Source organism: Scyliorhinus canicula, chromosome 10 (assembly GCF_902713615.1).
Source record: "Scyliorhinus canicula chromosome 10, sScyCan1.1, whole genome shotgun sequence".
Taxonomy (NCBI): Eukaryota; Metazoa; Chordata; class Chondrichthyes; order Carcharhiniformes; family Scyliorhinidae; genus Scyliorhinus; species Scyliorhinus canicula.
Window position 1 is genome coordinate 110,174,937 of NC_052155.1, and position 23,256 is coordinate 110,198,192.

General features: G+C 55.3%; 1 protein-coding gene across 2 annotated transcripts in view; it reads left to right on the forward strand.

The window, feature by feature from the left end:
- c10h8orf34 (chromosome 10 C8orf34 homolog) overlaps nt 1-23,256 on the forward strand; it is a 536,034-nt gene that overhangs the window by 367,414 nt on the left and 145,364 nt on the right. The window contains exon 8 of one of the 2 annotated variants that reach the window (XM_038809543.1): nt 17,573-17,708. In XM_038809543.1, coding sequence (XP_038665471.1) covers nt 17,573-17,708 — 136 coding nt within the window. The remainder of the gene's footprint in view (nt 1-17,572; nt 17,709-23,256) is intronic. The other variant, XM_038809544.1, reaches the window with a different exon arrangement.

The window sequence follows — 23,256 nt, forward strand, 5'->3', positions numbered from 1 at the left end:
CACACACTCCGGATACTATTTTAATCACTTTTGATCAAACTAGATTGTTCTTAGCATGTTGTGTTATTCCACTTGTTTGATAACAAACTTGTTCTAAGCAGAATGTGATTGAAACATGAATTATGGTTTCTACCAGTAGAGGGAAGTGCAGCAACGTTCTGCATTGATCGCTTCACACATCCACTCTGACTTTTAAGTGAAACTTTTCTTATTTTACTTTCTTTTTTACGCATTTAGCTAATGATCCTACTGTCCAACAGTAGTCCAAACTGTTATTTTTTCTGGGTTTTGAACTTGAGAACAGCTTCCTGTTAATTATTCAGATATCTTTAAGTTCTGATTGCAGAACTTAACATTGGGTTATTTCGATTTGTTGCTTGAACTAACAATTTAATTTGCTAACATTCTGCATGAACATTATTTTCGTTATACAAATCTTTTAACCTGAATATTTGAGATTTTCTTTCCAGAAAATTTAAATCCAAGTTTAAGGGCGCGATTCTCCGGACTCACTTATACGGTTCGGAGAATAGCGGGCGTCGGAAATTTTTACGGCGACGCTGTTCCGACGCCCTCCCGCTATTCTCCGAACCCCGCAAAATGTCGGAGTCGCCATTCCCGACAAACGCCTCCTTCCCGCCCCTGACACGACCAGAATCGCCACTGATAGCCCCCCCCGCATTCACCGGCCCGGATGGGCCGAAGTCCCGATGTCATGGCGCCCTGTTTGCACGTCGTGAAACACACCTGCTTTTTAAATTCGTCAACCAGTCGGCCTGGCTGACGACAGCTTGGAGGAGGTCAGGGCACCACTCTGCGCACCGCTCAGCGCACCGCTCAGCGCACCGCTCAGCGCACCGCTCGAGTCTGGCCACAACGGGGAAGGCATCCCTGGGAACGGGAGGGGGTCCAGAACGGGGGCAGTGGGGGGGAGACGTGGGAGGCAGTGGGGGAGACGGGGGAGGCAGTGGGGGTGACGGGGGTGGCAGTGGGGGAGACGGAGGGGGCAGTGGGGGAGACGGAGGGGGCAGTGGGGGAGACGGAGGGGGGGGTTAGGTAGAGAGTGAGCCGTCCAACCCCATAACAAAATGTCTGCCACCATGCCATGGTGTGCCGGTCACGAGGACACGGCCGCTGGTTCCCCTGTGGCTTCCGGCCACAGGCCACTGACGCACCCGTGAGGAGGACATAGTTTACTGGCCGTTGGATGCAGAAAGTGACCAGGGGTTAGGCTGCCCGCGTGTCAGCAGCGCGACCAGGCCACCGGGACACACAGGTATCCCGTGGCAGGCGGCTGCCGAGGTGTCGACTAACCTCCGTCTAACATGTCCCGTTTCTCTGCCTCCCACCACCCTTCTGTAGGTTAGCACGATGCATGGGAACAGAACGGCTATGTTCTGCGCAGTGGTTGGGGCCGCTGCACTGCATTTGGAGATGCAGCAGCATCCACAGCCACAACCCGCAGTGGATGCAGGGCCAGCTGCAGCAGCAGAGGGAAGGGCCGAGGAGTTGCCAGTCGTCGAGCAGCATGGGGGGAGGAGGAGGAGGAAGAGGAAGAGGAGAGAGTGAGGGTGCAGCCACGGCGCCAGAGGCGACGACCAAAGCCGAGGGTGTACCGTGTCCGGGTCTCTTTCCTAACAATGACGGACATCACCTGCAGGAGAAGACTCCGGCTGAGTAGGCAGACGGTGATACATATCTGCCAACTCCTGTCGCACCTCGCCCCACGTGGAACGGGGGGAGGACACGCGATCCCGGTTGCCATCAAGGTGACGGTCGCTCTGAACTTCTATGCTTCCGGCTCCTTCCAGTCTCCGAGCGGGGACGTCTCTGGGATCTCCTAGTCATCGGTGCACAGGTGCATCCGGGATGTGACCGACGCCCTCTATGCCATCGCGGACCGCTACATCACCTTTCCCGAGGACCAAGCAAGTCAAGACTCACGAGCTCGTGGATTTGCCAGTGTGGCCGGGATAATGAGGGTTCAGGGGTCAATCGACTGTGTTCACGTCCCCATGCGCCCGCCTGCTGTGGACAAGGAAGTGTTCACAAACAGAAGGGGGACATACTCCATTAATGTCCAAGTGGCATGCGACCCCCACATGAGGATCATGAACGTCTGTGCAAGGTTCCCAGGGAGTGTGCATGACTCCTACATACTGGCGCAGTCGTTCATACCTGCGATGTTTGAGGGACGTCCCCCCCCCGGCTGAGGGGCTGGTTGCTAGGCGACAGGGGTTATCCACTGAGGTCTTGGCTGATGACGCCTATACGGAGGCCTCAGACCAATGCGGAAACACGATACAACGAGGCCCATGCAGCAACCAGGGGTGTGGTGGAGCGCTGCCTTGGCCTCCTGAAGATGAGATTCAGGTGCCTGGACCGCTCCGGAGGGGCCCTGCAGTACCAGGCCGACAGGTTCGCTCGCATTGTAGTGGTCTGCTGTGCGCTGCACAACATCGCGATGCAGAGGGGAGATGACCTGCTGCAGGAGGCGGAGGGAGAAGCTAGTGGCAGTGGTGCCAGCACGGAGGGAGGAGGAGGAGGAGGAGGAGGAGGAGGAGGAGCAGGAGGCTGGCGGAGTGGCGGGCGCAGCACGCAGACACGACCCTGGTGCTGGTGATGTCCAGGAGGCGGCACAACGGACCCGGCAAGGACGGCGGGCACGCGACGCCCTGGTGTCAGCACGGTTCACGCATCGCATGTGACGTCCCCGTTGAACACCAAACCACCACCTGCATCGCTAGTCATGCAGAGGGTCACCACACAACTGCCACCACCACAAACCCCCCCCCCCCCCCCCCCCTCTCAGTGTACACTGCTCCACTTCGACATCACCCTTACCACTGGGTCCAGACGGTATGGCACAACATTGATGGCTGTGTCAGCGGGTGTGATCAGTGCCATGTGGAATGATGACAGCCCGCTCTGCGAAGAGCTGTGAGCTCAGAATCGTTAGAGAGAGTCTGACCCATGGCAATAGCTGAACCATCCACCTTGGTGGCCGCTGAGTTCGTCACTGACACTCCATCACGTGCCCGCGTGGGCTAGCTGTGGGAGGGGGGTAGGGGCAGGGACTGCACACCCGGCACCGAGGTTTCACCACCCGTCACCCCCAGCGACACTCGGTCACCATCACGATTCCTGTGGCTGTGGAACAATCACACGGTATTACAAGTAAGGTGGAACAGTGCGTTTAATATTAACAATTATTTACAGGTGCCCTAGCCCCTACAACTAAACTGTGCCCTTCACCCGTGCCAACTTACTCAGTGTCTATCTTAGTTGCCTTACGGGCCCTAACACTACATCTAAGTGAATCCCCAGATGATACAGCAGGAGTGGAGGAGGATTGCTGTGAATCGCCCTCCTCGACTCGTTTCTCCTTGGCTAAGCGTTTCCTGGGGCGACCCGGCCTTGATGGGCCAGGCTGCTCTGCGGGCGTCTCGGGTGACATTGTGCCACCCTGCTCTGCCTGCTGCCCACCCGATGCACCAGGGATGGGACGGAGGGAGGCCGAGAATTCCGGGACGTCCCGTGATGGCCTTAATGGGACGGACCCCGAAACCTCCTCCTCCCTCGGGGAGCCCGGTGGCCCCCGGGCCTCACTTTGGGACAGAGGTGCGAGCGGGGAGGTGCCCCGTCGCACCACCGACACCTGGCGCTGCCAGTCCTGGAGGCCTGCAACGGTATCCACCAGGATCCGAAGGTTTGCAGAGACGGAGTCCAGGGAGTTAGACATTCCCACCAGGGACTGTGCGACCTCAACCTGCACATGTGTCAGGCGGTTGATGGTCTCCGCGACCGACTGCTGGGCCTGTGCTATCGACTGCTGGGACTGTGCTATCGACTCCTGGGACTGTGCCATGGCATGCTGCGACTGGGCCATGACCTGCTGAGACTCGGCCATGGCCCGCAGGGCGCCGGCAATGTCGTTTTGGCTCTGGCACATTGCTGCCTGTGAGAGGGCAACCCTGTCCAGGGCCGAGGATGACGCGTGCACATTAACCCCAATGTCTTGCATAACCTGACCCATTGCCTCCACCGCGGATGCCACCCGTGCGGTGTCGGACTGGGTCTCTGCCATGAGCGGCACCACTCCCTGCTCTTGGACCCGGTTCGACTCCTCTAACAGCGTCTGCAGAGCCAGGAAGGCAGCCCTCCTCCCGTCATTGTTTCCCTGGGTTTCCTGAGGCATCGGCTGTGCGGGTGGGTTGATAAACTCCAGGAACTCCGAAAACGTCTGGGAGCCAGCTGCATCCTGGGCCTGGTCTGGCCTCCGCGAGTCCGGGCCCTCTGTTGCTCCGACGTCCACCTGCTGTACCTGCTCAGCTGTGATGTGCCAACCAGACTGTGCCCCAGGAGACTCATCACTAAATAGGCCCGCCGGGGTGTGTGTCTCTGGGATGATGGATGAGGTGGGAGAAAGCAGTGCCGCAAGCCCGACGCTCTCAATGTTTAGGGCCTCCTCCAGGGTGTGGGGCTGCTCAGCGTCAGGAGGGTTGTCCCTGGCCATTTCTGGTGGTTGTGGACTTCGAACCCTCTGTGCGTCCTGGTCCGCAGATTGGGTTGGGGCGGATGGGGCTGCCCGCTGATCGGGCACCCTCTGTTGTGAGGCCCCGGGTGAGGTGGCGGCAGATTCCTGTCTCCGTCTGGAGGCAGACGGCCCTGGTTGTTCGGCATCACGTCCTAGGGAAGAGAATGAGACGGGTTATTTCGATTTGCTCGGCAGGCCGCTGGACGGTCCCAGTGGGCAGGGTGTGTGAAGGGACAGAGGATGGGGGAGGTGTCCCAGTGGGCAGGGTGTGTGAAGGGACAGAGGATGGGGGAGGGGTGAGTGTTTGTCAGGGAGGGTTGTCTCACTTGCTGCAGTTCCGCCAACCTTGCATAGCGCGATACCGCGGGTGGCAGACCCCCCAACAAGGTCCAGGGCCCTCTGTTCAAAGGTGCTGAGGGGGTGCAGGTTGGGCGAACCCCCTCCAGTCTTGTGCCGCTCACGGTGGTTGTGAGCGGCCTTGGCCTGTTGGGGGAGGGAACATAGGTAGATCATTACAAAACGGAAGGTATCAGCAGTCCATTCAGATACTGGCACAGTTTGGGGGGGTAAAGTTGTCATAAGACGATTGCATCTCTCCTCGGGGCCAGAGCGCTGGGTCTGCGACAACTTTGTGAACCATCCTCAAATAACTCTGCCCCAATCCCCCTCCCCCCCCTCCCGTGCCGGGGGGGGGGGGGGGGGCGGGGGGTGCTTAAGTTAAGGGGGAGGGATGGTTGTGACTAGGGGGAACCCTCATGGCACTTACCCTGGCAGACCTGGTGAGGTCGTGTAGCTTCTTCGTACATTGCTCAGCTGAGCGAGGAGTCTGCCCCACAGCACTGACGGCAGCAGCCACGTCACGCCAGGCCTGGCCTACCGCGCTGGCAGGTTGGCGATGCCCTCTCCGCGGGCGGATGATGCCCCTCCTCTGCTCCACGGCATCGAGCAGCGCCTCGACGTCAGCATCAACAAAGCGAGGAGCAGCTCTCCTCGGCTCCGACATCCTGCCCGACAGATTCTGTGGTCGCCCGCGCCTTTTTACGGCGTCGGGCGGCGTCACGTGGGCGTGATCGTGTCGTCGCCGCGTTCCGTCGTCATCACGCACGTAATTGACGTGGCCGCGCTACTAGCCCATTTCCAGGAAGTGAATCCGTCGGGAAATGAAGCCTTCGCGACCGTCGTAAAACGCTCCCGATTTTTACGACGGTTTTACGATTTTCCGCGGGTGCGGAGAATTTCGCCCTAAATACTTGTGAAAAGCTCTCACCTCAGTTATACTGTACAAATGGTACCAAAAAGGTTTCATTGTATTGCTGGTCTCGGTTACATGTTATATGATAGTTATTTTCAATTTATCTTCAAATAAAATTACCGGGCAGGATTCTCCAATTGCCGATGCCGAATTTTCCAGGATTCTCCATTTGCCGACGTCGAAATCAGGAAATGAGATTGAGCAGAGAATAGGTCCCGATGCCAAAATCGTGCAGATTTTAAGCCAAATTGTGATTCCCTCAGCCACCTTGAAAGCAGCGTTAATGCGTTCCAGAACACACATACAGTTGCATATCATTAGCGAGCCTGACTCAGTGTTCTCCGCGATTCTCCTCCTCCGATGGGCCGATTTCCCAACAGCACAGTTCACTTCTGCTTTTACGAAACGTGAAACCGGTGTGGTGACTGATGAAGGAGGGAGAGAGGAGGTAGGTCACAGAGAGACACGACCAAGGTTTCTGTGCCGGACACGGGCCGGTCTGGCTGGGGTGGAGGTGCCCGGCCAGGGCCAGGGGAGGGGGATGGGTGGAACAGGCCGAGTCGCCGGGGTGACCCACTCACGGGACTGGGGCGGTGCCCAGGCACGGACTGCCATTACCGCAGTCACCTTGCTGCGCACCCACTGCCCACCCACCTTAGCCCCTGTTTCTACAGAGTGACATCGGCCATATGGGTGCCCCGTCCCCGCACTCCACCCTCTGCTACACAGCCAACATCCACTGGCGACCCACACAGGACAACATCCACAGTAGCCCCTATGGGGGCTACGGTGCATACACCTTGTGAAGGCAGGACCAGCCAACGGTACCCCAGGCGTCAGAAATGGGCGCCAGGGCCAGAGGGCCCCACGGTGCCAGCCACCGACGGGCCAGGTGGGCAGGGATGGGGAGGGAGGGGGGGAACATGTGGGTGCAGAGCCTGGTGGACTTTGTTGGGCACAGAGGTATGCAAAATGCTAATATGTCAGCTTGTCACCCCCTGAAAACAATGGATATTGGAATTCAATCAGCAATAACGGCCTTCCTCCGAGTCGCCACAACCCTGGGGATGGCCTGTAGCTGTACGAGCGGGCACTACTCGAGGAGGAGGGGGAAGCTGCAACAGGGGAGCGGGCAGCGGAGCGAGCAGCAGAGCGGGCAGCAGCAGGTCATGCCGCAGAGGGACAGATGGCAGACGCCCAGGTTGGAGAGCTGACTGTCCAACAGGCTGAGGAGTCGGATGTGCCAAGGAGGCACAACATGAGGCCTCATGTGTACCGGCACCGCCTGTCATTCGAGGACCTACCGGACAGGGCACGCCGTCGAAGACTCCGGCTGAGCAGAGAGACAGTGTGACATATCTGCCAGATGATGCCACATCTGGCATCACAGGGGTACGGGGAGGACACCCGCTCCCGGTGACCATCAAGGTGACGGTCACCCTGAACCTTTACGCTGCAGGCTCCTTTCAGGCACCAAGTGGGAACCTGTCTGGGATCTCGCAGACCTCGGTGCACAGCTGCATCTACACCATCATGGAGGCTGTATATGCCCAGACGGCTCAATATATCCACTTCAATGTAGACCGAGCCCACCAGGATGCCCGGGCATCAGGGATCACTGCCAACGCTGGGATGCCCCAGGGCCAGGGGGTGATTGGTGGGATGCATGTCTCCCTACAAGCATCTGCAGATGACAGGCTGCTCTACACGAACTGAAAGGGGTTCCACTCGATGAACGTGCAGCTGATATGTGACCATCAGCTGCGCATCATACATGTCTGCGCCCGATACCCGGGCAGCGTGCACAACTCCTTCATCCTGGCACACCAGACGATTCCCGACATGTTCGAGATGCCTCCTGGCTGGGGTTTGGCTCTTGGGTGACAGAAGTTATCCACTGCAGTTGTGGCTGATGACGATCTGGAGGTCACAGACTGATGCGGAGACCTGCTACAATGAAGCCCATGCAGCAACCAGGAGTGTGATTGAGCGGTGCTTTGCCTCCTGAAGATGTGGTTCAGGTGCCTGGACTGCTCTGGAGGGGCCCTCCTGTTTGATGCTGAGAGGCCCAGGCAGGCACGGAAGGCCACATGATGTGTGCGCCAGGGGCAACGTGCATGGGACGCTCTGATTGTCTCCAGGTTCACCAACTAGGGGAAGAGTGGAGGGGGGAATAACCAGGGGCACGGACACTGCTTCCCACCCCCATACCATCTCGGCCACCCGACCCGCTTGCAACTCCCTCTGTGATACATACCTGTCGCACGGCGGGGTGGGGGCCCTGGGTTTGAAGTAACATCGGGTTTGGTCCATGGGATGGAGGATGATGACAACCTGGTCTGCGATAAGCTCTGGTGCTCCACATCGTTTGACAACGTCTGGCTCCTGCCCACGGTAGCACTTCCCAGTCCCACCGCCCACCTGGGTGATGCCTGCATGCGAGCTGGCCATTCCATCACACGGTGCCATCGAATCCCTGGAGTGGCGGTGGTGGGGACGGTCAGGGTGGGGGGAGTGGAGGGCGGCTGTGGAACCCGGGCTACCCACAGAGTGCGCCGATCCCCCCCCAGCCCCCGCCAGCACAGACCAGTCCACCCCTCACACCCACCAGACATAGCACCGAGGCAGGTTGTAACGGTGGCAACAGGCGTTTAATGTGTACGAATATACAGATTTTTACCCTAGCCCCAGAACTAAACCACCCTGCACCCATGATAACTTAACTGGTGTCTAACTTCCTGACCTTATGGGCCCTAACGCTGCATCTAGGTGGTTCCCCAAATGGTACAGCAGGAGCGGAAGCGGACTGCTGTGATTCCTGCCCTGTGGCCTTGGCCCCTGTTGGCGGGTTTCTTTTGGGGTGGATGGGTCTAGATGGGCCTGGCTGTTGCTCGGGTGTCCCAAGTGTCGTGGTGACACCCTGTTCTGCACGCTGCCCACCAGATGCACAAGGGACAGGAGGGGGTGGGGGTGAGGTGGTATCGGAGGTGCTGTAGTGTTCCGGCAGATGCCCTGTAGGAGTCACTGGCACAGGCCTGATCACCTCCAGCTCCATCAGGGTGCCCAATGGCCCCCCGCGCTACACCATGGTGTTATATTACTGGTTTAGTAATATATTTTATTACTAGTTGCTGTATATCTAGAAGAGTCTGATGGTGTGATACTAAAGAAACCAAGAGTCTTCAATTTAAAGCAAACTAATTTATTAAGTAATGATTAATTATAATTGAGTTTGCCTGGGCAATGCCGCCGATGTTCCCTGCCATGGCCTGCTGTGACTGGGCCACGCTCTGGAACGCCATTGCAATTTCCAGGTGGCTTTTGGACATGGTTACCTGTGAGGCGGTACCCTGACCTGTGCCTTGGTCAGTGCCTTCACAGAATACCCCAGACCTTGGACATGCTGATCCATAGCCGACACTGTCACCCCCAATGCCTCCACCGTGGATGCCACCCGTGTGTTTTTGGCCTTGCTGGCACGCATCGGGAAACGTGATTCTCACCGGAGAAATCACATTTCCAGATTTTCCCCAGCCCCTCACTTGTCAGGAGATTCACGCCCAGGCATCAACTTCACTTTAATGCATTTGTACAGGTCTAAATATTATTAGCATCTCCCCGGCAAAAAAACATCCTCACTAAATATTCATACGTCGTTGACATGATGTTACATTGGTGAGGTTTGCAACAGTTTCATTCAGATGTGAGGCAGTCAAGGGGAACCCCTCAGGGGCGCAGAGGTAAGTATAGCCCCAGGAGGAGAGAGCGACATACCCGGCACTGCCACGTGGCAGAGGTTCGCACTGCCAAGTTGGCACAGTGTTAACCTGGCAGTGCCAACCTGTGCCAGGAATTAGTTCCGTGTGAGGGCCCTAGTGGGAACCCCATGAGGGAGGGGGGGGGGGGGTTTGTTGCTGATACATTGATGGTGTGATGTGGGGGAAAACCAGTTATACTTCCGTGGTTGGCAGCACGATGGCTCAGTGGTTAGCACTCTGCCTCATGGCGCCGAGGTCCCAGGTTCGATCCCGGCTCTGGGTCACTGTCCGTGTGGAGTTTGCATATTCTCCCCGTATTTGCATAGGTTTTGCCCCCACAACCCAAAGATGTGCAGGGTAGGTGGATTGGCCACACAAAATTGCCCCTTAAATGGAAAAAATGAATTGGGTACTCTAAATTTATTTATTTTTAAAAATACTTCCGTGGTATTGGTGGAGGGGAGGGTTCAATGCCGCCAGTGGATGTGGGGCTGTGGAGTGAGGGAGAAAACTGCTGGCAAGAATTGTCGGCGGGTGGTGGAGCCCCCGATACCTCCGTGAAAGGGGCTGGGAAACGTGAGGCAGCATCTTTAAAGATGGTGTCCTGATTACTTTGGAGCATGTTGCTGGTTCTATGAGGCCCCACCCTGCCAGAGTGATGGGATAAACCATGCCCACTCTTCTTCTGTCTCAGAGACTCACGATTCTGTTAGAAAACTGGGGCGCGATTCTCCGGACTCACGACGGTTCGGAGAATAGCGGGCGTCGGAAATTTTTACGGCGACGCTGTTCCGACGCCCTCCCGCTATTCTCCGAACCCCGCAAAATGTCGGAGTCGCGTTTCCCGACAAACGCCTCCTTCCCGCCCCTGACACGACCAGAATCTCCACTGATAGCCCCCCCGCTATTCACCGGCCCGGATGGGCCGAAGGTCCGACGTCATGGCGCCCTGTTTGGACGTCGTGAAACACACCTGCTTTTTAAATTCGTCAACCAGTCGGCCTGGCTGACGACTGCTTGGAGGAGGTCAGGGCACCACTCTGCGCACCGCTCAGCGCACCGTTCAGCGCACCGCTCGAGTCTGGCCACAACGGGGAAGGCATCCCTGGGAACGGGAGAGGGTCCAGAGCGGGGGCAGTGGGGGAGAGACGGGGGAGGCAGTGGGGGAGACGGGGGAGGCAGTGGGGGAGACGGGGGAGGCAGTGGGGGAGACGGAGGGGGCAGTGGGGGGGAGACGGAGGGGGCAGTGGGGGGGAGACGGGGGAGGCAGTGGGGGCGACGGAGGGGGCAGTGGGGGAGACGGAGGGGGCAGTGGGGGGGAGACGGAGGGGGCAGTGGGGGGGAGACGGGGGAGGCAGTGGGGGGCGACGGAGGGGGGGGGTTAGGTAGAGAGTGAGCCGTCCAACCCCGTAACAAAATGTCTGCCAGCATGCCATGGTGTGCCGGTGACGAGGACACGGCCGCTGGTTCCCCTGTGGCTTCCGGCCACAGGCCACTGACGCACCCGTGAGGAGGCCATAGTTTACTGGCCGTTGGATGCAGAAAGTGACCAGGGGTTAGGCTGACCGCGTGTCAGCAGCGCGACCAGGCCACCGGGACACACTGGTATCCCATGGCTGGCGGCTGCCGAGGTGTCGACTAACGTCCGTCTAACATGTCCCGTTTCTCTGCCTCCCACCACCCTTCTGTAGGTTAGCACGATGCATGGGAACAGAACGGCTATGTTCTGCGCAGTGGTTGGGGCCGCTCTACTGGATTTGGAGATGCAGCAGCATCCACACCCACAACCCGCAGTGGCTGCAGGGCCAGCTGCAGCAGCAGAGGGAAGGGCCGAGGAGTTGCCAGTCGTCGAGCAGCATGGGGGGGGGGGGGGGGGGGGGAGGAGGAGGAGGAGGAGGAAGAGGAAGGGGAGAGAGTGAGGGTGCAGCCACGGCGTCAGAGGCGACGACCAAAGCCGAGGGTGTACCGTGTCCGGGTCTCTTTCCTAACAATGCCGGACATCACCTGCAGGAGGAGACTCCGGCTGAGTAGGCAGACGGTGATACATATCTGCGAACTCCTGTCGCACCTCGCCCCACGTGGAACGGGGGGAGGACACGCGATCCCGGTAGCCATCAAGGTGACGGTCGCTCTGAACTTCTATGCTACCGGCTCCTTCCAGTCTCCGAGCGGGGACGTCTCTGGGATCTCCCAGTCATCGGTGCACAGGTGCATCCGGGATGTGACCGACGCCCTCTATGCCATCGCGGACCGCTACATCACCTTTCCCGAGGACCAAGCAAGTCAAGACTCACGAGCCCGTGGATTTGCCAGTGTGGCCGGGATACCGAGGGTTCAGGGGTCAATCGACTGTGTTCACGTCCCCATGCGCCCGCCTGCTGTGGACAAGGAAGTGTTCACAAACAGGACGGGGACATACTCCATTAATGTCCAGGTGGTATGCGACCCCCACATGAGGTTCATGAACGTCTGTGCAAGGTTCCCAGGGAGTGTGCATGACTCCTACATACTGGCGCAGTCGTTCATCCCTGTGATGTTTGAGGGACGTCCCCCCCGGCTGAGGGGCTGGTTGCTAGGTGACAGGGGTTATCCGCTGAGGTCTTGGCTGATGACGCCTATACGGAGGCCTCAGACCAATGCGGAAACACGATACAACGAGGCCCATGCAGCAACCAGGGGTGTGGTGGAGCGCTGCCTTGGCCTCCTGAAGATGAGATTCAGGTGCCTGGACCGCTCCGGAGGGGCCCTGCAGTACCAGGCCGACAGGGTCGCTCGCATTGTAGTGGTCTGCTGTGCGCTGCACAACATGGCGATGCAGAGGGGAGATGACCTGTTGCAGGAGGCGGAGGGAGAAGCTAGTGGCAGTGGTGCCAGCACAGAGGAGGAGGAGGAGGAGGAGGAGGAGGACGCTGGCGGAGTGGCGGGCGCAGCACGCAGACACGACCCAGGTGCTGGTGATGTCCAGGAGGCGGCACGACGGACCCGGCAAGGACGGCGGGCACGCGACGCCCTGGTGGCAGCACGGTTCACGCATCGCATGTGACGTCCCCGATGAACACCAAACCACCACCTGCATCGCTAGTCATGCAGAGGGTCACCACACAACTGCCACCACCACAACCCCCCCCCCCCCCCCCCCTCAGTGTACACTGCTCCACTTCGACATCTCGCTTATCACTGGGTCCAGACGGTATGGCACAACATTGATGGCTGTGTCAGCGGGTGTGATCAGTGCCATGTGGAATGATGACAGCCCGCTCTGCGAAGAGCTGTGAGCTCAGAATCGTTAGAGAGAGTCTGACCCATGGCAATAGCTGAACCATCCACCTTGGTGGCCGCTGAGTTCGTCACTGACACTCCATCACGTGCCCGCGTGGGCTAGCTGTGGGAGGGGGGTAGGGGCAGGGACTGCACACCCGGCACCGAGGTTTCACCACCCGTCACCCCCAGCGACACTCGGTCACCATCACGATTCCTGTGGCTGTGGAACAATCACACGGTATTACAAGTAAGGTGGAACAGTGCGTTTAATATTAACAATTATTTACAGGTGCCCTAGCCCCTACAACTAAACTGTGCCCTTCACCCGTGCCAACTTACTCAGTGTCTATCTTAGTTGCCTTACGGGCCCTACCACTACGTCTAAGTGAATCCCCAGATGATACAGCAGGAGTGGAGGAGGATTGCTGCGAATCGCCCCCCTCGACTCGTTTCTCCTTGGCTATGCGTTTCCTGGGGCGACCCGGCCTTGATGGGCCAGGCTGCTCTGCGGGCGTCTCGGGTGACATTGTGCCACCCTGCTCTGCCTGCTGCCCACCGATGCACCAGAGATGGGACGGGGGGAGGCCGAGAATTCCGGGACGTCCCGTGATGGAGTTAATGGGACGGGCCCCGAAACCTCCTCCTCCCTCGGGGAGCCCGGTGGCCCCCGGGCCTCACTTTGGGACAGAGGTGCGAGCGGGGAGGTTCCCCGTCGCACCACCGACACCTGGCGCTGCCAGTCCTGGAGGCCTGCAACGGTATCCACCAGGATCCGAAGGTTTGCAGAGACGGAGTCCAGGGAGTTAGACATTCCCGCCAGGGACTGTGCGATCTCAACCTGTGTGTGCACGACGCCATCCAGCACATGTGTCAGGCGGTTGATGGTCTCCGCGACCGACTGCTGCGACTGTGCTATCGACTGCTGGGACTGTGCCGTGGCCCGCAGGGCGCCGGCAATGTCGGTTTGGCTCTGGCACATTGCTGCCTGTGAGAGGGCAACCCTGTCCAGGGCCGAGGATGACGCGTGCACATTAACCCCAACGTCTTGCATAACCTGACCCATTGCCTCCACCGCGGATGCCACCCGTGCGGTGTCGGACTGGGTCTCTGCCATGAGCGGCACCACTCCCTGCTCCTGGACGCGGTTTCGACTCCTCTAACAGCGTCTGCAGAGCCAGGAAGGCTGCCCTCCTCCCGCCATTGTTTCCCTGGGTTTCCTGAGGCATCGGCTGTGCGGGTGGGTTGAGAAACTCCAGGAACTCTGAAAACGTCTGGGAGCCAGCTGCATCCTGGGCCTGGTCTGGCCTCCGCGAGTCCGGGCCCTCTGTTGCTCCGACCTCCACCTGCTGTACCTGCTCAGCTGTGATGTGCCAACCAGACTGTGCCCCAGGAGACTCATCACTAAATAGGCCCGCCGGGGTGTGTGTCTCTGGGATGATGGATGTGGTGGGAGAAAGCAGTGCCGCAAGCCCGACGCTCTCAATGCTTAGGGCCTCGTCCATGGTGTGGGGCTGCTCAGCGACAGGAGGGTTGTCCCTGGCCATTTCTGGTGGTGGTGGTGGACTTCGAACCCTCTGTGCGTCCTGGTCCGCAGATTGGGTTGGGGCGGATAGGGCTGCCCGCTGATCGGGCACCCTCTGTTGTGAGGCCCCGGGTGAGGTGGCGGCAGATTCCTGTCTCCGTCTGGAGGCAGACGGCCCTGGTCGTTCGGCATCACGTCCTAGGGAAGAGAATGAGACGGGTTATTTCGATTTGCTCGGCAGGCCGCTGGACGGTCCCAGTGGGCAGGGTTTGTGAAGGGACAGAGGATGGGGGAGGTGTCCCAGTGGGCAGGGTTTGTGAAGGGACAGAGGATGGGAGAGGTGTCCCAGTGGGCAGGGTTTGTGAAGGGACAGAGGATGGGGGAGGTGTCCCAGTGGGCAGGGTTTGTGAAGGGACAGAGGATGGGGGAGGTGTCCCAGTGGGCAGGGTTTGTGAAGGGACAGAGGATGGGGGAGGGGTGAGTGTTTGTCAGGGAGGGTTGTCTCACTTGCTGCAGTTCCGCCAACCTCGCATTGCGCGATATCGCGGGTGGCAGACCCCCCAACAAGGTCCAGTGCCCTCTGTTCAAAGGTGCTGAGGGGGTGCATGTTGGGTGAACCCCCTCCAGTCTTGTGCCGCTCACGGTGGTTATGAGCGGCCTTGGCCTGTTGGGGGAGGGAACATAGGTAGATCATTACAAAACGGTAGGTATCAGCAGTCCGTTCAGATACTGGCACAGTTTGGGGGGGGCAAGTTGTCATCAGACGATTGCATCTCTCCTCGGGGCCAGAGCGCTGGGTCTGTGACAACTTTGTGAACCACCCTCAAATAACTCTGCCCCAATCCCTCCCCCCCCCCCCCCCCCCGGGCAGTTAAGGGGGAGGGATGGTTGTGACTAGGGGGCACCCTCATGGCACTTACCCTGGCAGACCTGGTGAGGTCGTGTAGCTTCTTCCTACATTGCTCTGCTGAGCGAGGGGTCTGCCCCACAGCACTGACGGCAGCAGCCACGTCACGCCAGGCCTGGCGTACCGTGCTGGCAGGTTGGCGATGCCCTCTCCGCGGGCGGATGATGCCCCTCCTCTGCTCCACGGCATCGAGCAGCGCCTCGACGTCTGCATCTACAAAGCGAGGAGCAGCTCTCCTCGGCTCCGACATCCTGCCCGACAGATTCTGTGGTCGCCCGCGCCTTTTTACGGCGTCGGGCGGCGTCACATGGGTGGGTTCGTGTTGTCGTCGCGTTCCGTCGTCATCACGCACGTAATTGACGCGGCCGCGCTACTAGCCCATTTCCAGGAAGTGAATCCGTCGGGAAATGAAGCCTTCGCGACCGTCGTAAAACGGTCCCGATTTTTACGACGGTTTTGCGACTTTCCGCGGGTGCGGAGAATTTCGCCCCTGGCCTGTGCAACTGTCGAGTAAAACGCCAGTTTTCTGTCTGAGTCTGACGCTTTGTTAAATTCTGGCAAGATTCTGCCCACGTTGTAATTATATGGAGCATTTTACATAATAAAACAGTGAACAGGGTCACTATAAAATAAAAATTGACACTGAGCAACATAAGGAGATGTTAGGGCTTGATCAAAAAGGTTTTAAGGAGTACCTTAAAGGTGGAAAGAATGATAGAGAGATGAAGAGATAAGGGATTGAATTTCAGAGCTTAGTGTCTGGGCAGTTGAAGACATGGCCACCCACCGATGGTGTTGTGATTAAAATTGCAGACGCTTAAGTGACCAGGATTTGGAAAGTGTAGATATTTTGGAGGATTCTGGAGCTGAAGTAATTTTTTTAACTTTGAAAGACTTAACTTAAAAAAAGGGTTGAAAATTGTGACAGATCAGTTACAAAATATGTTTCTGAATGACTTTGGATTATGGTGGTGATTTCGCTTATGGATAGAGTTCCACAAGAATCTGTACTATGGTCTATTCCTAATAAATTAGAGTGTGATTACTTTAAGTCATATTGTACCATTTAACAGCATTAAGCCATATGGTCGGGTGACCAGTGTTCAGAACAGTGATGTATCCAAAAAGATCAGGTCACATGATGTTATGGAATTTAACATAGAAAAGTGTAATCGGATAGTAATTTGTTTTGGTGAACAATGGGCGCCCCAACCAGGAAGCATGAGGCCAGCCTCATTCTCATTATTTTATTGAGCTGTCAACAGTCTATTTGTGATACCAATAAAGATTATTATTATTATAACACCCATTGTGTCCACACACACCTTGCCCTTTCCTAAAGATCATTAGAAGTCAGGAAGATTGGGATGGAGCAGTAATAGAACATAGAACATAGAACAGTACAGCACAGAACAGGCCCTTCGGCCCTCGATGTTGTGCCGAGCATTGATCACCCTACTCAAACCCACATATCCACCCTATACCTATAACTCAACAACACCCCCCCCTAAACCTTACAGGACACTACGGACAATTTATCATGGCCAATCCACCTAACCCGCACATCTTTGGACAGTGGGAGGAAGCCGGAGCACCCGGAGGAAACCCACGCACACACGGGGAGGACGTGCAGACTCCGCACAGACAGTGGGGGAGAATGAGTGGGGGAGAAGGGAAATGTTGTGGTTTGGGGGTGCTGTGTTGCCAGGGAGCACACCTTCTCCTGCATTCACAGCTTCTGAATTTTAGAGATAAGAAACTTGCCTTTGATCCTTTCATTGGTGTTTGTGGAAGTCGCTGAAGCGACATGAGTAGAGCAGGCCTGACTCCTGTTTTGCTTATCACCAACCAGTTTCTGAAGGGAACCTAAAATAGGCTTGAGGCTGCTCATCTCTCTCTACGGTTCTGATGCCTGTTTTGTACAGCTGCTAGAGATGCCAGAAAAATGGGCCTGACAAATTTAGCTGTGATCCAAACCTGTGCACAGATTGGGTGCTGACAGTCCCACTATTAAGTTGGGGCATTATGCCCATAAAACAGATGGGAATTTAACCTCCATTATCCTGTTGAATTATTCTGAGTTACAAATAATTTAAATCCCTGGGGTAAAATTTGATTTCCACTGAATACAATGAGGTATCCTTTCTCTTTTTGACAAAGATATAAATTTGATGCAGAATAGATTCTGTGTATAGTTATCAGTAAAATGTTGGGTTATTGTTTAGATAAGTTAGTTGAATAGGTGTAATCAAAGCTTCACTTGTTTCCTGTTGTTGTGTCTTTACCTTATTTCACCTGCAAACAGATCCTTCATTGAATTCTCTTTAAATTACAGAGGACTTGGATGATTTGAGGATGGAGGGCATAACTGACCACGTGCCTTCTGGTAGCAGGTTTAGTCAAGGCCGAAGTGTGTATTGTGCAGAACCTCAAGCCAAAGTTACACTCAACATCTGCTCGAGGTGTGCCAGGTACAGTAGGAACCAATACAACACCTTACTGCCAGAATTGTTATCAGATGTAAAGCCACTGGGCTGGATTCTCCCCAAATGAGACTACGTTCCCACGCCGGCGTAAAAACGGTGGAGTTTTACTCCCGAAATCCCTTGAAATAAGTTAGACGGATTCATAGCCCTGCAGGGGGCTAACAGGGACCCGGAGTGAATCTTGCAGGTTTTGCTGCAGATAGGGGGGCACTTCTGGGTCAGAGGCCGTGCATGCGCACGGCGGTGGCCTCCAATGGCAGGGCCGTGCTCCGTGGCGAACACGGACCGCGGACCCAGACAAAAAAATAAACCTCCGGATCAGCCACGTGCCGGAGCCTCAAACCCCGCATATTTAATCGCCGGCCGACTATAAGGCACCCCCTGTTCTCCGATTCAGTGCTTTATATAGTTTTGCATTCAGCTCCATCTAGTGCTTAATTATGATATGACATTAACCGTTTGTGTTCTGAACATTTCCCAATAATGTCACAATTTCTACATTGTACAGATTTCAGCAGTAGTAATTTCAGAGATTACGTGAAAAACTATCTTTGAGACCTTTATACTGAAACAATTACAAACATTTGAAGTTTATTAATCTTTAGGTCTCTGTATTTTGAACTCCCTATGTTGACTTTACATAATTTCCAAATTCAGTCAGCAGTTCAGACTTGCCCTCCTTTTCAACTTGACCCTTTTAGTATGGAGTATCATTGTCATTCCGACTCTTCAACATAATCTAAAACTAGTTCATCTCCATACTTGTCTAAGAGCATCATCAATCTCCTCCATACTCTCTGCCAGTTTAGGGCTACCGTGGCATCATTGATGCAACTTTATGAAATGAAGTCAGTGAGTTTTACACTATTCTAAGAAACAACAGTATCTCTGGGAAACAGGTATAGATGGGCATGAATAGTGTAAGCTTCACCTTGGCATTTGGCCTGAACTTTTCCTTCCAGGTTAGAAGTGCAGAGTTGGGCAATTCCCAGCTCTACAAATCCAAGCCAAGAGAAAGTCCCCGGAAGGATGAATTCTTGGACTGGGGGTGTCGGTTGAAAATGAGAGTCGTGATGGGCAACCCTGGAAAATTGCAGAGGCTACTGGGTGCAGAGATGGGCTGGGTAGAGGACCTGTCTTAGTGCACTGGCACTGTGGGGAACAGGGTTCCACTTATGGTTCACAGTACCTCTGAGTTGGGGTGAACCACATTGTCTTCAGAAGCCAGCCCAACTCCATCAGAATTTTGTAAGTCTGAAATAGAAAGCTCCTCAATGAAGCCAGCAACACTGGGACCTTTGAATGAGGTCTCATGGCCTTCACTCTTATTCCACAACTCCATGCCTTGCTCCATATGTAATTTTGAGTGAGTGGTGTCCCTCGAGCTCTATAATCACTTGCCTCTCTCTCTAACAGGGGGGAGCACAGTAGCACAAGTGGATAGTACTGTTGTTTCATAGCGCCAGGGTCCCAACTTCGATTCCTCGCTGGGTCACTGTCTGTGCGGTCTGCACGTTCTCCCCGTATCTGTGTGGGTTTCCTCTGGGTGCTCCTGTTTCCTCCCACAGTCCAAAGACGTGCAGGTTAGGTGGATTGGCCATGATAAATTGCCCTTAGTGTCCAAACAAATGTTAGGAGGGGTTATTGGGTTATGGGGATAGGGTGGAAGTGAGGGCTTAAGTGGGTCGGTGCAGACTCGATGGGCCGAATGGCCTCCTTCTGCACTGTATGTTCCATGTTCTATGAATGCCTATGGTCCCTAATGGACTATGGCTAATTACCATAAATCTTGTCAAACTCTTCTTCGCATTCCTACTTTCCTTTTTACTCCCTACCATTGTGTTTTCCACATCTCTGTAGACATTTTGTAGTATTTATTTCTCAGTATCTGACTTAAGCTTCCCTTTTTTGCCTTATCCTAGTATGCATGCTTCAGGGATCTAGATTTCTGAGGTCTACCCTTTTCTTGGTGGGAACATTAGTTGTTTTGAACCCTTTCTACCTCGCCCTTGAATGCCTCCCACTGTTCTGCCACTGATTTGTCTTCAAGGAATTATTTCTAATCCACTTCTGTCAAATTACATTTCAGCTTGGTAAAATTGGCCGTTCCCAATTTTAAACTTTCACTCCAGGACTACCTCTATCCTTTCCCGTTACTCCTCTAAATCTAACTGAATTATGATCCCTGCCACTAAAATGTTCGCGTACTGATACCCCATTCTATCTTTTTGCTTCATTCTAAAAACCAAGTCCAGAACCGATCCTGCTCTTATTTTGCTTGCTTCCAGTTAATGATTTCAATGTCACCTATCTGAATAAATAGTAATCAGTGTAGATTTTGGAATTCCAAAGGGGAGAACCTTTTCTGAATCTTCTTTGAAGAAGTTACAGCCCAAATGGACTGTGGGAATTCTTGTAACATGGAATTCATAGACTTTCAAAATGTATTTGACAAGATTCCAAATGAAAGACACTGGTTAGGTCAATGCTAAATCTGAAAAGTGGGATAGGAAATAATTGGTGCTTGTTAAGGAAGAAAGAGATAGAAAGTTCTAAGTCTAATAGACTCGGGCTCAGTGTTGGTACCTCTAGGAATATGAAAAGGCCATTTAGCCTCTTGAGCCTGGTCCGTCGTTCAATGAGATCATGGCTGATCTGCAGCCTAATTACATATTTGCCTTTGACCCATATCTCTTAATAACTTTCGTAAACAAAAATCTATTAATCTATTAACAATTCAGCTATCATCAATTGCTGTTTGCAGAAGAGAGTTCCAGACTTTTACCACCATTTGTGTACAGGAATGTATCACAATTTCACTCCATAAAAGGCGGGATATGATGCCCCGAACATGGTTGCTGGTCAGGTGCTTGAGTTGTGATCACCAAGGCAGCAATAGCAGCTGTGGAGCTTGGACTGAGTTGTGATAACTGGGAGGCCCCTATAAATGTTCATGTTTCTTTACTGTTGGTTGGTGTTGCTTAACTGTCTGTTCACTGAGAGCTGACTACTGCTACGACCTCAGCTTGCAAAAGCATGGGCCTTTTCATTTTTCGGGGCAAACCCAGCATTTTTAAACCCCCATCAACAAATATCCTCCATCCTTATGAACCCAGCAGCTAATTACTTTATAGAGAGCTTTTCTTCACACAACCGGGGCGAAATTCTCCGACCCCACGCAGGGTCGGAGAATTGGCGGGAAGCGGCGTTATTTCCGCTCCCGCAGGTTTGGTAATTCTCCCGCCGGTTAAAAACCGGCGTTGTGCAAATCCCGCCGGCAGCCTGTGAAAACAGCTGGCGCCGGCGGGATTTCATTTTTTAAAAAACTTACCTTAAATCTCCGGCCCGGATGGGCCGAAGTCCCGCCGCTGGGAGGCCTTCTCCCGCCGCCGAGGTTTAAACCACCTTGGTGGCGGCGGGCTCAGCGGCGCGAGCGGGCCCCCGGGGTCCTGGGGGGGCGGGGGGCGAACGGACCCGGGGGGGGTGCCCCCACGGAGGCCTGGCCCGCGATCGGGGCCCCCCGCTCACTCTGCGGGGCAGTGCTGTGGGGGCACTCTTTCTCCTTCCGCGCCGCCACGGCCTCCTCCATGGCGGACGCGGAGGAGAACCCCGCATCGCGCATGCGCCGACCGCCGAAAACCTTTCGGCCAGCCCCGCTACAGACGGCGCCGGGTGTTTGCGCCAGTCTACCGGTGCAAACTGCTCCGGCGCGGGGCTGGCCCCCAAAGGTGGGGAGAATTCCCCACCTTTGGGGAGGCGCGACCCCTGAGTGGTTGGCGCCACTCCCCTACGCCGGCACCCTCCGTCACGCCGGGTAGGGGAGAATCCAGCCCCCTATGTCACTGTAGGATTCATTGGTTCTATAGTACATAATGGAGTAATAATAATAATCTTTATTCATGTCACAAGTAGACGTACACTAACACTGCAATGAAGTTACTGTGAAAAGCCCCTCGTCGCCACATTCCGGCGCCTGTTTGGGTACACAGAGGGAGAATTCAGAATGTCCAAATTACCTAAGAGAAAATCTTTCGGGACTTGTGGGAGGAAACCGGAGCACCTGGAGGAAACCCACGCAGATACAGGGAGAATGTGCAGACTCCGCACAGACAATGACCCAAGCCCGGAATCGAAAATGAGACCCTGCTGCTGTGAAACAACAGTGCTAACCACTGTGATACCGTGCCACCCTGGGCATTGACGTGTCATAGCTTGGCATATGAAGCAGGAGGTTCACCATTGAAACTCATCTTTTAAACCGTCCGCTCATGTAGACCAATGTTCATGACTCTGAGATGCTGCGAACCATGACTCTTTTAAAAAACTGACCCAACTCTATGAAAATTGCACCACATTATGGAGGATGAGGAGATACCTATCTCCACAAAGGAACCACCCAGGCCAGAAGTGCTGGGGATGGGTGTTTGACCAGGGCCGCTATTCTCTGATCCATCACCAGAGTACTGGCGCCAAAACGGGAGTACTTTACTCCAGCGCCGGCGCTCCAGCTGCCGGCCTCAGCGTCGACCCGGCGCCGCACATTCCGCGCATGCACAGTTGGGCCGGTGCCAACTAGCGTATGCGCAGTGGCCAAATGGCGCAGGGATCCAGGAGCCAGCATGGAGGAAAGGAGGCCCCCCGACAGGCCACTACGGAGGCCTTCCCTGGGGTTGGACCCCCGCCCCACAGGCCGCCCCCGGACCCTTCAAACCCGAGGTCCCGTCGGCCCAGAACATGTTAGAGCGGTGCCGGCGAGTCTTGGATTTTTCGGACGGCCGCTCGGCCCATCCGGGCCAGAGAATTGCAACGCCGCTGGAGGATCGCCGCTACGGCTGTTTGTGGCAATTCTCCGGGCGACCCGGCACCATGCCGGGCGGGAGAATGGCGTCCCAGCGTCGGGGCGGCGTGGAGCGATTTGCGCAGCCCCCCGCCAATTCTCCGACCCCGCGGGGAGTCAGAGAATTGCGCCCCAGAATGGGGTAGGAAATCCTCGAATCAGGACCAGGCCACCATTTTTAAACTGCTCCTCGACTCAGTAAAAATTTAGCTGTCAGTTTATTTGGAGGAAATCTGATTTTCTTCTGCATTCCCGACTCTACTCCATTTCCTCTGGTCTTTCGACAAGTTTGGACTGTGTAGTGTGCACCTGCCCCTGCTGAGGTAGGGTTTCCCATTTTATATAGGGGATGAAATTACCTCCCACATGCTATTTTTGTCCGGTGGTGCGGAGTTTTGGAAGCCAATTAATAGCAGACCAGGTTTGAGAACCCATGAAGAAAATGCTGAGGAGTCCGGAACATTCTGAAACGTAAGTGCAAAGTATTTCAAATGCCAACATTAGGTGCTGTATTGTAATCTAGATGTGTTTCTACTGCAATGATTCATCCTAGCGAGCGGGTCAGGTCACCCAGTACACAACAGTCACCTCTCCACATGTGCCCACCCCTTTCATCAGGGCCCCGCGCAGCAGTGCTGTGTGTTTCATTGAAAATCCGTCTCTGGGTGAAGAAGAACTGGACAGATTAGTAAGGAC